This window comes from Dipodomys ordii, unplaced genomic scaffold (assembly GCF_000151885.1).
Source record: "Dipodomys ordii isolate 6190 unplaced genomic scaffold, Dord_2.0 Scaffold22, whole genome shotgun sequence".
Taxonomy (NCBI): domain Eukaryota; kingdom Metazoa; phylum Chordata; class Mammalia; order Rodentia; family Heteromyidae; genus Dipodomys; species Dipodomys ordii.
In genome coordinates this window covers 1751181-1765959 of record NW_012267238.1, presented here as the reverse complement: position 1 = coordinate 1765959, position 14779 = coordinate 1751181, and the positions used below count along the sequence as shown (strand labels likewise).

The 14779-nt window shown below is 40.4% G+C and overlaps 1 protein-coding gene across 2 annotated transcripts in view; it reads right to left on the bottom strand.

Annotated features, from left to right (window-relative positions):
* Nup98 (nucleoporin 98kDa) overlaps window positions 1–14779 on the bottom strand; it is a 113917-nt gene that overhangs the window by 46455 nt on the left and 52683 nt on the right. For both annotated transcript variants that reach the window (XM_013014110.1, XM_013014111.1), the window contains exons 15-19: window positions 13417–13533; window positions 10199–10494; window positions 6145–6258; window positions 4643–4781; window positions 512–689 (exon numbers count right to left, since the gene is read on the bottom strand). In XM_013014110.1, the coding sequence (XP_012869564.1) occupies window positions 512–689; window positions 4643–4781; window positions 6145–6258; window positions 10199–10494; window positions 13417–13533 (844 nt within the window). The remainder of the gene's footprint in view (window positions 1–511; window positions 690–4642; window positions 4782–6144; window positions 6259–10198; window positions 10495–13416; window positions 13534–14779) is intronic.

Genomic DNA, 14779 nt, shown 5'->3' with positions numbered 1-14779 from the left:
CTGCAATGCTTGATAAGAAATGTATGCATTATCCTGCCCATGTAATTGTAACCCCTCTGTACAGTATGTTCACAAAAAAAAATTAAATTAAATTAAAAAAAAAAGATAAAATGAAGTCAGTTTCTTCATTTCCAAGTGTTTTAAAGTAAAAATGCTTTAGGAAGATCTCATTTATTAAGAGACAAAAGAATTCTGCACAATGAATTACAAACATTTTGTGACTCAATCTACAGATCATAAAAGTCATATAGGAGCAGGGCGCTGGTGGCTCACGCCTGTAATCCTAGCTACTTAGGAAGCTAAGATCTGAGGATTGCAGTTCAAAGCCAGCCCAGGCAGGAAAATCAGTGAGACTCTAATCTCCAATAAACCATCAAGAAACCGGAAGTGGTGTTGTGGCTCAAGAGGTAGAATGCTAGCCTTGTGCTGAAGAGCTCAGGCACAGTGCCCAGGCCCAGAGTTCAAGTCCCACAACTGACAAAAAAAAAAAAAAAGGCCTATCAGGACATACCTTAAACACCCAAGAACCAGTTTCAGGCCGGTACTCCTTGAATTGGGCTCCCTGTTTCCTTGAAACTGCTTCCAATCTTCCCTCATAGTTGATGTCAGCAAGTCTATCTGGACTCTTTATTAAACAACGTGATGTTTTATCAGTTGGCCAAACTCCATCCAATGTAACTTCAGCCTTTCTGTAAAGTGTACCAAAGTAAAATTTAAATACTTCATATTTATGAATAAAAAGCCAACATTTACATGAAGTAAAAAAGCTGCTTTATTATGTACAATTATCCTACAGCTGTTTCATAAACTTAAGTCTTGCCTTGACAGTAGCTGAGCTTAAAAATAAGTCACTCCCACATCAACTCAGACTGCATCATTTCAAACTATCTTTATACTATTACTTAAGTTATAGTATAGTACTTGCTTGGCCCTTAGCTTTACAAAACAAAAAACAGTAACTATAGTTTATTAATAATAAATACTTGTAGAATAAAGTAGTAAGAACACAAGTATTGGCCATTAAATAATGATCATGAAGATAATTACAATAGCCATGATGCATCATCTCTATCAATACAAAGTTCAAGTTTCTATCATTTTGTATGTCTTGTACCTAGGAGAGGGACAATGACATGACTATGTGGATGACTTTTATTTTTTTGGCCATTCCCAGGGCTTGAACTCCGGGCCTGGGTGCTGTCCTTGAGCTTCTTTGTGCTCAAGGCTAGCACTCTTCTACCTAAGTAACAGCACCACTTCTGGATTTTTCTGAGTTAAAAAATATGGACTATCTAGCCTAGGCTGGCTTTGACAGTGATCCTCACATCTCAGCTTCCTGAGTAGCTAGGATTACAGGTGTGAGCCAGCCAGCAGTGGATGGCTGTTTTTTTTTTTTGGGTCCGATAGTGAGGCCTGAACTCTGGGCCTGGGTGCTGTCCCTCAGCTCTTCAGCTCAAGGCTAGCGCTCTACCACTTGAGCAGCACCACTTCCGGCTTTTTTCTTTTTGCTTATATGGTACTGAGGAATCGAACCCAGGGCCTCTTGCATGCAAAGCAAGCACTCTACTACTGAGCCACCTTCCCAGCCCATTGGATGGCTTTTTTAATTATTTTTTTTTTTGGAGGGGTAGGGATGGGGGATAGGGGGAGTGCAAATCCTGGGACTTGATCTCAGGGCCTGATCACTGTCCTTGAGCTTTTTTTGCTCAAGGCTAACAATCAACCACTTTATTCGCACCTCCACTTTCAGCTTTTTACTGGTTAACTGGAGATAAGTCTCACAGACCCAGGTGCCAGTGGTGGCTCACACCTGTAATCCTAGCTACTCAGGAGGCTGAGATTTGAGAATCGCAGTTCAAAGGCAGCCCAGGCAGGAAAATCTGTGAAACTCTTGTTTCCAATAAACCACCAGAAAACCAGAAGTGGTGCTGTAGCTCAAGTGGTAGAGCACTAGCCTTGAGCTGAAGAGCTGAGGGACAGCGCTCAGGCCCAGAGTTCAAGCCCCATGACCAATAACAACAACAAAAAAGTCTCACAGACTTTCCTGCCTAGGTTGGCAATGAACTGCAATCCTCATATTTAAGCCTCCTGAGTAGAGGAGCCACCAGCACCTGGCATGACTTGTTTTTGTTTTTGTAGGTCATTGGGGTTGAACTCAGGGCCTGAACACTCTTCCTGAACTCTTTTGCTCAAAGCTCTACTACCTGAGCCACAGCTCCACTTCTGGTTTTCTGGTGGTTAATTGGAGATAAGAGTGTCATGTACTTTCCTGCCCAGGCTGACTTTGAACTGTGATCCTCAGAGCTCAAGTCTTCTGAGTAGCTAGGATTAAAGGCAAGAGCCAAGAGTGCCTTGGCTGTTTCTTTTCAAAAAGACAAAAGAAAAAAAGGACAAAAAGACCTGACACGAAATTTATTATCTTACCCAGCTCTAACTGGACATTTAAGGTATATATCCACATTGTTATATTCCTTTTCTTTTTTTAAGGATATAACTATGGTAGTTTGAATTTTATTGCCCATTTGTTCTTATTTGGACATAGTTTGAGTATACTACCATATTCTGTGCTTTTTAAAAATTTAATCTCCACTCTGAGATATTAGTAGTGGGTAAAGTTAGTTCCTTAGTACCACATACACTGAAAAAGCTGGAGGTGGTGCTGTAGCTCAAGTACTAGAGTACCTGCCTTGAGCTGAAGAGCTGAGGGACAGACAGCACCCAGGCCCAGAGTTCAGGTCCCATGATCGACAGAGAAAAAACAAAAAGTATAGCCTTTGGAAAATGATTAGGATTAAATAAGGTCTTTAGGGTAGAGGGAGAGACCAGATACATACTTGTGCTCCCTGGCCCTTGCCATATGCTTTCTTGCATTGACTTGGGGCTCTGCCAGGAAGAAGGCTATGATCAATGTGCTGCCCAGTCTTGGGACTTAGACCTCCCAGAACCTTAAGAGAAAATAAACCTCCTTTCCTTTGTAACTCTCTCCGTCTACATATTGTGTAAATGGAGTGCTGGGTGCTGGTGGCTCACTCCTGTAATCCTAGTGACCTAAGGCTGAGAGGGGCTGGGAAGGTAGCTCAGTGGTAGAGTGCATGCCTTGCATGCATGAGGCCCTGGGTTCGATTCTTCAGCACCACATAAACAGAAAAAGCCGGAAATGGTGCTGTGGCTCCAGTGGTAGAGAGCTAGCCTTGAGCTGAAGGACAGCGCCCAGACCCAGAGTTCAGGCCCCATGACCGACAAAAAAAAAAAAAAGAAGGCTGAAATCTGAGAACAGTAGTTCAAAGCCAGTCTGAGCAGGAAAGTCCATAAGACTTTTATCGCCAAAGAGATGAATAGAAGCATACATGTAAGAATTTTCTTTTAAGCTGGGGCTCTGGTCTCACACCTGTAATCCTAGCTACTCAGGAGGCTGAAATCTGAGGATCGCAGTTCAAAGCTAGCCTGGGCAGGAAAGTCTGTGAAATTCTTGCTTCCAATAAACCACCAGAAAACCCAAGTGGCTCAAGTAATAAGAGCACTCGTCTTGAGGTGAAGAAGTGAGGGACTGTGCCCAGGCCCAGAGTTCAAGCCCCATGACCGATCAAAAAAAAAAATCCTGTTACTATGCTAAACAAAGTCTTAATATGTTGCTCAGCCTGACCTCAAGCTTGGTATCTTTCTGACTCTAACTTCCATTCTTTTCAAGGGTATGTATCCTTTCTAGGGTATACTTGCATTTACCACATTTTTATTTTATTCACACACTGGCTAATGAACATTTGGGTTCTTTTTCAAATCTTGACTATTATGAACCGTGCTTTCATGAATGGGAGTATGCAAAAGCTTTATAATCCTGCTCTTATTTTATTTTTTTTTTGGCCGGTCCTGGGACCTGAACTCTGGGCCTGGTACTGTTCCTCAGCTCTTCAGCTCAAGGTAAGCTCTCTACTATTTGAGCTAGAGTGCCATCTCCAGCTTTCTCAGCTTATGTGGTGCTGAGAATCAAACCCAGGGCCTCAGGCATGCAAGGCAAGCACTCTACCACTGAGCAACCTTCCCAGCCCTGCTCTCAATTATTTTGGAAACATAGTTGGTGCTCTGTATTAGGGGTCTGCATCCATTAATTCAATTAAGCACAGATCAAAAATATTCACAGGGAAAAACCAATGGCAATTGTATATTAGAATATTTTTCTTGTAAATATTCTCTAAAAAATGTAAAAACTACAGAACATTTTCTAGATGATCTAAAACATGGAGGCATGCATAATTTATATGGAAATATGCTTTTTTATGTATGTTATGTAACGAATGTGAACATCAAAAAACTGATATTCATGGGGGTGGGGTCTCCATATAGATATCAAAGACAATTATACTAGCATCTAATAACATTAAACCTTCCAACTCATAAACATAAACATCCTAACTATGGATGTTTCATCTGCCTACAAGAAATAGACATTAAGTATGGCCACAGTGGAAACAAGGAAAAGAAACAAATAAATTCTGAAACCTCAAGTTGGATCTGTTAATATTGGAAATGTATATATATATAGGTGTGCGTGTGTGTATATAAACACATATATAAACACATTTATGTTTACAGTGAAAAAATTATGATTTAATTGATAATTTTTTAGATGTAAATAAATTCATACCTATTCAGCCCTTCACCCACGGGTGGTTTTTCGGTATCATCTAAGTAGACAATAACTTCTTTCCTCCGGATATGCACAATGTCATCCAAATTTAGATTTGTTAAATTCACATCTCCTTCGAAATAGATTGAGCCATAACCTGTAAGTCAGAGCAAATAGTTAAAAACTCCTAATATTCAGGAAGAAATTCCTACTTTATCTGTACAATGATTAAACCATCAGGAAAAACAAGCAGCTTTAAACAATAGTATTTTAAATCACCTATGAATTCTTGATAATATAAGAACAAATGGAGGGCTCAGTGGTAGAGTGCCTGCCTAGCATGCAGGAAGCCCTGGGTTCCATTTCTCAGTACCACATAAACAGAAAAAAACAGAAGTAGCCAGATATAGGTGGCTCAGCCTGTAATCCTAGCTACTCAGGAGGCTGAGATCTGAGGATCACATTTCAAAGCCAGCCTGGGCAGGAAACTCATCTCCAATAAACCACTCAGAAAACCAGAAGTGGCGCTGTGGCTCAAGTGGTAGAGCACTAGACTTGAGGTGAAGAGCTGAGGAACAGCGCCCAGGCCCAGAGTTCAAGACCCAGGGCAGACCAAAATAAAGAAAAAACCCAAAGTGGTGACATGGCTCAAGTGGTAGAGCATTATCCTTGAGCACAGAGAGCCTCAGGAACAGAGCCCAGGCCCCAAGCTCAAGACCTGTACTGGCAAAAAAAGAAAAAAAGAACTGGAATGAAATAAATTAATAAATAGGATAAATTTTAATATAAAATAGCCTTTTTGGGTTTTTTTTTTGGGGGGGGGGTCAGTTGTAGGGCATAAACTCTGGGCCTAGAGCTGTCCCTGGGCTCTTCAGCTCAAAACTAGCACTCTCTAGGCTTGAGCTGACGAGCTGAGGGACAGCACCCAGGCCCAGAGTTCAAGCCCCATGACCGACAACAAAACAAAACAACCCACAAAACTAGCACTCTACCACTTGAGCCACCACAGTGTCACTTCTGGTTTTCTGGTGGTTAATTGAAGATAAGTGTCTCAGGGATCTTCTTGCCTGGGCTGGCTTTGAATCGCAATCCTCAGATCTCAGCCTCCTGAGTAACTAAGATTACAGGTGAGACCAAAATACTCTTCAATTTCTTCACAAGTATATATAATGTAGCCACAGAACAAATTTTAATACTCTGTTTGCCATAAAAACATCTAGGTCCTTTTTTAATATATAGTGAGGTGAAATTTCTCTCCTAGGACATATAAGCAGTTATATGTACAATTTTAAGTAATAATTCAATACAAAATTAGACCTAAGTACTAATACCCTATTAGTTAATTCTCATTTAGTATATTTCCAGTAAATTGTGAAAAATTACAATGTGCCAAATAATAATTCCCAGCCACAAACAGGTATGCCTAAGCACCTCTCCAAAGTTACACAATTTAAGTCTTAAATCAGAAAAGAAAGGTGTAAATGTCTAGTTTATATATTAACTCCTAAATTTACACTCACCTTTACGACCAATAGTGAAGTCAGAGACGATGCATTCTCCTTTTTCATTGGTAATTTTAGCAAGGTCATCCATAGATGGAATAGTATAGTAACCAATCTTAGTGAGAACAATGCCTGACCAAAAAAAAAAAAAAAAAAAAAAAGTATATTAACTGTAATTATTCTTGGGTGCAGCACTTCTCAATATTTTATTATTTTTACTCAAAAAAAGTTTCCTACCAATTTTTTTTATTTTTTTTGTCGGTTGTGGGCCTTGAACCCTGTCTCTGAGCTCTTCAGTTCAAGGCTCGTGCTCTACCACTTCAGCCACAGCGCCACTTCTGGCTTTTTCTGCTTATGTGATACTGAGGAATCGAACCCAGGGCCTCATGCATGCAAGGCAAGCACTCTACCACTGAGCCACCTTCCCAGCCCTACCAATTTTTTTTATATTACCAGAAATATTCAGCATATTATCATATAAAAGAAAAATAGATAGCAATAAGGAATGTTTTCCAAACTAGTTTATGGAGCAGTAACAAGACAAACTATATTTTTTAAAAAAGACTTCATGAACAAATACGTCTGAGTAACATACTAATGATTATTAGGATTCTAAAAAAGATAATGATGTCTATTTAATTTTGCTTAGTTTGGTGTTTCCCATACTTGATTTACCACAGAATCTTCTTTTCCAAAGTCACTCATTGCCTGGGCACCAGTGGTTCATGCCTGTAACCCACTAGGACAGCAAAGTCTATTAGACTCAAGTGATAAGAGTGCCAGCCTTGAATGAAGAGGCTAGGGAACAAGCCTAGGCCCTGAGTTTAAGCCCCAGTACCAGCCAAAAGTAAGAGGGATATCCACTAACATTCTATAGTACAAAAGGCACTTCATTGAACATACAGTAATAAAGCCTTGCACTATCCATTTTTCTTTTTTTGGGGGGGGGGGGTCTGGTTGTGGGTCCTGAACTCTGGGCCTGAGCGCTGTCCCTCAGCTCTTCAGCTCAAGGCTAGCGCTCTTCCACTTGAGCCACAGCGCCACTTTCCGGCTTTTTTCTTTTTGCTTATGTGGTGCTGAGGAATCGAACCCAGGGCCTCAGGCATGCAAGCGCTCTACCACTGAACCACCTTCCCAGCCCCTCCATTTTTTCTTTTACCTTATATACAGGATACCTAAACTCCAGAGTGAAAAATAATCTTCCCTAGCCTAACAGCTGTACTTTAGTGATATAAAATATAATATATAAGCAAGTCCCATAGAAAACATCGAAAAAGAACTCAAAAATCTCTAGAGTGCCGGGCGCTGGTGGCTCACGCCTGTAATCCTAGTTACTTAGGAGGCTGAGACCTGAGGATCGCGGTTCAAAGCCAGCCTGGGCAGGGCAGTAAAGTCCATGAAACTCTTATCTCCAATAAACCACCAGAAAACTGGAAGTGGCGCTGTAGCTCAAGTGGTAGAGCGTTCGCCTTGAGCTGAAGAGCTGAAGGACAGCGCCCAGGCCCAGAGTTCAAGCCCCACGACCGCCCAAAAAAAAAAAGAAAAAAGAATCTTTAGTGGGCTTGTTTTAGTTGCCCTCTGTCCCATCTGTAGGCAGATATCTTTAAGTGGATCAAGCTCTAGCTAGCGCGCGCGCACACACGCACACGCGCGCGCACACACACACACACTTTATTGGAATGGGTTAGAGGTTGTAAGAGTAGAAGTGGGTGGCAGCAAACAATCTGCATTAACTGGGTATTTAAAAACAAAGACAGAGGCTGGGAAGGTGGCTCAGTGGTAGAGTGCTAGCCTTGCATGCATGAGGCCCTGGGTTTGATTCATCAGTACCACAAATCTACTTGGTTAAAAATTCACCAATATTATTACTTGCAATTTTTAATTATTTCTAAGGGCACCAGAAGATCTATAAGGAAACAAATAACAACTGAATTAAAAAATTTACATTTTAATAATGACTGCAAAACAACCTAAATGCTCGTTAACAGAGAAAGGATAAAATAAACCATATTTATATAATGAATTACTACAAAGTAATGAAAAGGAACCAACCATCGATATATGCTACTCAAATGAAATTTCATTAAAATTTATTAAGTCCAAAGAATATATAAAGTTGTGGGCCAGTGGCTCAGGTTTATAATCCTACCTACTCAGGAGTCAGACCTGACAATCACTATCTAAAGCCATACTGAGTAGGAAGGTTTCTTATCACAAATTAACCTCTAAAAAAGCCAAAAGTTTAAGTGGTAGAATACTACCCTTGAGCACAAAAGCTCAGGTATAGAGAGCCCAGCTGAGTTCAAGCCCTAGTACTCGAAGGGAAAAAAAGTGGTAGAGTGCTTGCCTAGTATCTTGAGGTCCTGAGATGAAGCACCAGTAGTAAAGAGAAAGGAAAGAAATAACATATGGTTGAGTGTAGTTTAATATGCCTGGGTGTGGTTACACACACCTGTAATCCTAGCACTGAGGAAGCTGAGGTGAGGATCACTTGAAACCAGAAGTTCAAGCTTAGCCTGGGCAAGACCCCATCTAAAACAAACAAACAAGAGTCTTTGTAGTATGACTGCATTTACATTAAGTCAAGGATAGGCAAAGAAATCTATGAGACCGAAAGAGGTTTTCATCTTATTTGGTGTCTAAATTAACTGAAATGAACCACTTAAAATTGATGCACTCCTCACCTATAAATTTTTATCTCAGTTAAAAAAAGAAAAAGAAAGAGCTGGGTACTGGTGGCTCATGCCTATAATCTAACTATTCAGGAGGCTGAGATCTGAGGATCATGATTCAAAGTCAGCCTGGAAAGGAAAGTCCATGAGACTTGTACCTCCATTTAATCTTCAGAAAAATGGAAGCGGAGCTGTGGCTCAAAGTGTTAAGAGTGTGAACCTTAAGCAAAAATGTTCAGGGACAATGCCCAGACCAAGTTCAACCCCAATGATCAAAAAAAAGTAATGGCCTTTACTTAAACCAAAATGAGACACTGCATACATACAGAAAAAAATGCAAAAGATGGAAGACACCCCTAACTTGTAGTTTAGGTATTTGAGAGAATGTATAGAATTGGGGTCATTAAATAAAATAATTACAGCAACAGTTACTATTTCAATGTAATACATGGTAAGCATTCTTATCAAATACTTTAAACTACAGAGATGAACATAATTAGCATTCTTATTTTAATTTAGAATGTAATGAGTAATCCATCTTAATTTATAAAATTAGGAATAGTTCCTTCGGCTATAAAATGGGCTACTGACTGTTAAGATAATTAAAAACAGCATTTTTTCCTTTATGGCAGTACTGTGGCTTGAACTCGGGGCCTTCAGATTTTGCTTGACTTTCATCAAATGAAAAATGTGTCTACAGCTAGTTTCTGAAATGCAGAGGCCACTCCATTTCTGAAGATGAAGTGCTCTTCAGCTATAATATACATATACAAGTTAGAAATCAATGTGCTCCTTTGTATATGATGATGTGAGGTCAAATTTGTAGAAGTCTTATTTCAAGAAATTTTTGCTACTAAGGGCAAAAGTCACATGAACCTGAACTTCCTCTCTAAAGTGATAAATATGTACTTAAGACAACTCAAATAAACTTTTGTATTTATGTGTTTACTGGGGAGCTTGAATTCCAGTCCTTATGCTCTCATTTGGGTTTTACGCTCAACTCTACCAATAAAGCCACATTTCAACTTCTGGCTTTCACTAGGTAACTAGAAATAAGAATCTCACAGGGGCGGGAATATGCTTAGTGGTAGTGTTTTTCTAGCATGCATGAAGCCCTGAGTTTGATTCCTCAGTACAAAATAGAGAGAAAAAGCTGGAAGTGATGCTGTGGCTCAAGTGGTAGAATGAATGCTAGCCTTGAGCACAGAGAAGCTCAGGGACAGTGCCCGGGCCCCTGAGTTCAAGCCCCAGGACTGGGAAAAAAACAGATTTGTTTATCAAATCTTAGATCCTCAGATCTCAGCCACAAGTAGATAGGATTAGAAGCATGAGCTATGGGTTCCCAGCCAAAGACATTATTTTAAACATATTCCAAATGTGTAAGAAGCATGTGCTCTGACCTGCTGGATGCATATGGTAAGAATTATTTTCTATTTCCTCTCGGTCATCTTGCAGTGACTCATCATGGAAGGAAGTTTCTTCACTACTTCCTTCTAGGCCATTTCGCAAAGCAACACGCATGTTCAGTGCAACAATGGTATCATCCACACTGTTGCTGTTGTGTTTATTGCCAACATTCTCTGGAGTTTGAGGAATTGGTTTGGCAATAGGATTAGTGTAAAAATGGGATACAAGAGAATCTTCATCTCCATCCTGCTGATGGTTTTCATCAACAGGTTTGCTCAGGAAACTAAATCTGAAAAGGAAGGGAAAAAAGCAGTAATAACAATGATAAAGTTACCTTTACTAAATATCTGGCATTAGTATGTAATTTCATATATTAAAATTAATACATAATAATCATGTGAAATAAGACATAATTATTATCTCTATTTTCTTTTTCTTTTCTTTTTTTTTTGGGGGGTCCGGTCATGGGGCCTGAACTCGGCCTGGGCGTTGTCCCTCAGCTCTTCAGCTCAAGGCTAGCGCTTGAGCCACAGCGCCACTTCCAGCTTTTTTTCTTTTTGCTTATGTGGTACTGAAGAATCGAACCCAGGGCTTCATGCATGCAAGGCAAGTGCTCTACCACTGAGCCCCCTTCCCAGTCCATTATCTCTATTTTCTAAGAAGGAAAATAAGGCACAGAAAAATAAAATCCTAATATTGCAAAGCTCTAAGTAACAGTCTCTTTAGGCATCTTCACACTAATTTCCAGTGATTGCAGTAATTTAAATTCCCACTAGTATATATGGGTTGTTACTCCCTCCACCTAGTTCCTTCAGAGCATTTATTGTCTGTTTTTTGATGACTATAATTCTCACTGGGGTAAGGCAGAAATAATCTTTTTTTTTTTTTTTTTTTTTGCCAGCCATGGGGCCCGAACTCTGGGCCTGGGCACTGTCCCTCAGCTCTTCAGCTCAAGGCTAGTGCTCTATCACTTGAACCACAGCACCACTTCCAGCTTTTTTCTGCTTATGTGGTGCTGAGGAATCGAACCCAGAGCCTCATGCATGCATGGCAAGCACTCTACCACTAAGCCACCTTCCCAGCCCCAAGGCAGAAATAATCTATTTCTAAGTAAACAAATTTCTTTCTATATCTTTTTGTCTGACTGTATGCTAGTACTGGGCTTAAACTTAAAGTCTCATGCTCATGTTTATTAGCTTTTTTGCTCAAGGCTGGTACTCTACCACCTGAGCCACAGACTCCCTTTTGACTTTTTGGTAGCAAACTGGAAATAAGTCTTATGGACTTTGCTTTGAACCATAATCCTTGATCTCAGCCTTCTGAGTAGCTAAGATTACAGGCTTGAGACACCATTGCCTGGCTGGTAAATGAACTTCTAATAAAAGGACTTTCTTCTTCATAAACACTATATTAATTTAAAAAAAAATTTTTTTGGGTCCAGTCGTGGGGCCTGAACTCTGGGCCTGGGCGCTGTCCCTCAGCTCTTCAGCTCAAGGCTAGCGCTCTACCACTTGAGCCATAGTGCCACTTCCGGCTTTTTCTTTTCGCTTATGTGGTGCTGAGGAATCAAACCCAGGGCCTCAGGCATACAAGGCAAGCACTCTACCTCTGAGCCACCTTCCCAGCCCATAAACACTATATTAATTTTTTAATTTGGCTATTATTTTAGTAATCATCACAGACAAAATAAATATAATTTACCAAAGTAAGAAGCGTCAAATGTGTTACAACCCTGTCTAAAACAATACAGATATATACAAAATAGTTCTGCAGAACTAAACCAGAATTCCAAATACTTTAAAGCTCAAAGTACTAAAGAGACTGGTGGTATGACTCAAGGTGATAAGCAAAAATATACACATACAGCTAGATGCCTCTAAGCAGTAATACTTCTATGCAACATTCACTAATCTTCATAAAGTTTCATAAAATTTTAGGTTCAGATCTCTTTTAAAAACAAGGGTTGGGGCTGGGATGTAGCTCAGTGGCAAAGCACTTGCCTAGCAAGTGCAACGTCCTGGGTTCGATCCCCAGTACCAAAAAAGAAAAGACAAAAAATATGCAGTTAAAAACAAGGGCTGGGGGGGCTGGGAAGGTGGCTCAGTGGTACAGTGCTTGCCTAGCATGCATGAGGCCCTGGGTTCGATTCCTCAGCACCACATAAGCAGAAAAGGCCAAAAGTAGTGCTGTCGCTCAAGTGGTAGGGTGCTAGCCTTGAGCTGAAGAGCTCAGGGACAGCGCCCAGGCCTAGAGTTCAGGCTCCACAAGTGACCAAAAAATAAACAAACAAACAAACAAAACAAAACAAAAACCAAGGGCTGGAATCTCCATGTGGTAGCTAGATCTAAAATACAATGGAGCATGATGATAAAGGATACAGGACTCTAGGCATTCACACACAGTGAGATCAAAGGAGGATACCCTTCTTAGGAGAGGAACACCAAGGTACAATGCCTATGTGCCTCTGATCATACAAAATAATATTTGCTGAAATGAACTCCAGGAAATGGAAAAGAGGATTTTTTTGTTGCTGTTTTTATTTTCTTTTTTGGTCTTATTTGTTCATTTATGTCTTTGGGAGGGTTATGAGGGCACAGAAATGGGAGTGACAAATGGTGAACAAATGCAGTAATGGTATTCACTAAACACTATGTTGAAAATGAACTATACAACTAGTGGGAGATAGAAGGGAAAAAAAGATTGTGGGCATGGATCAAGTGGTAGAGCACTTGCTTATCAAGTGTAGACACTAAGTTCAAATCCAAACTCTTTCTTTTTGCCAATTTTGAGGACTGAACTCTGGGCCTGGGAGCTGTCCCTCAGCTCTTCAGCTCAAAGCTAGTGCTCTACTACTTGAGCCACATCACCACTTCCAAGTTTTTCTGCCTATGTGGTGCTAAGTAAGCAAAGTAAGCACTCTACCATTGAGCCACCTTCCCAGCTCAAACCCAAACTCTAATACTGCCAAAAAGGAAAAAAAAAGGCTGGGAATGTGGCTTAGTGGTAGAGTACTTGCCTTGCATACATGAAGCCCTGGGTTTGATTCCTCAGTACCACATAAGCCGAAAAAGCCCAAAGTGACACTGTGGCTCAATTGGTAGAGTGTTAACCTTGAGCACAGAAAAGGCTCAAGCCCTAGGGCTGGCAAAGAGTTTAGCATGCTAAATCTGAGTGCTCTTTAAGAGAAAAAACTCAACAGAATTCATTTTACCTCTCTCCATTTTCCGGATATTCAGATGGTGAAGCTAGATCTTCTGAATCACGATTAACAGGAGAAAAGAGATTGCTGTTGTTAAGGTTCTTCAAAACTAATTTCTTAATGCTCTTCCTACAAAGAGAAAAGAAAAAATTTCTTAAAGTGATCTGGTTTTAGATAATTACCTTTGGGGGGCGGGGAGGTTAGTTGTAGGGCTTGAACTCTGGGCCTGGGGCTGGAACTCTGGGCCTGGGTACTGTCCCTGAGCTCTTCAGCTCAAGGCTAGTGTTCTATCACTTAAGACACAGTGCCACTTCAGGTTTTTCTGGTGGTCAACTGGAGACAAGAGTTGCAAGGATGTTCCTGCCTGGGCTGGCTATGAAATGCTATCCTCAGATCTCATTCTCCTAAGTAGATAGAATTACAGGCTTGAGCCACCGCCTGGCTCTAATCACATTTTTAAGGTGCTCTCTTCCAGGAGTACCTGTGGAAGTAAAGGCAGATTCTCTATTGTTCAGCTCTACTGGCAAGTATATTTCATAAGGCCCAGTTGTGTTCAATACTCATTAATCACTAAGATAAGGAAATCTTTCTAGGCATTTAAATTACAGGAAAAAAAATTAAAGATCCTTATCTATGTAGAGCTTATGTTCTACAGGAAGATAACTGACAAAAACAAAATATTAAAAGGGCACATTAGCCAGATGCTGGTGGCTTACACCTGTAATCCTAGCTAATCAGGAGGCAGAGATCTGAGGATTTCACTTTGATGCCATTTCAGGAAAGTCTGTGAGACTATCTCCAAAATAAACCACTCAGAAAAAGCCAGAAGTAGTGCTATGGCTCAAGTGGCAGAGAGCCAGCCTAAAGCAAAAAAAAAAAAAGCCAAGTTAGAGCTAGAGGACCTGAGATCAAGCCCTAGTACAAGCACAATATATATATATAAAGTAAAACTAAGTCTATTCACCAAGTACTTTATGTAATTATGATTGTTTCTGGTAACAACTAAATTATTCTCCAAGACCTCTTGCGTTTTCAAACACAAATAAAATGAAGCTGGGCACCAGTGGCTTATGCCTATAATCCCAGCTACTGAGGAGGATGAGTTCTAAGAATTGAGGTTTGAAGCAAGTTGGAGCAGACAAATCTAAGATTCTTTTTTTTTTTTATTGTGAAAATACCATACAGAGGAGTTACAATTACGTGGGCAAGAAAATGAGTACTTTTTTTTTTGGAGGGGGGGGGTCTGGTCGTGGGGCCTGAACTCTGGGCCTGGGCGCTGTCCCTCAGCTCTTCAGCTCAAGGCTAGCACTCTACCACTTAAGCCACAGCGCCACTTCCGCCTTTTCTTTTTCTGCTTATGTGGTACTGAGGAATG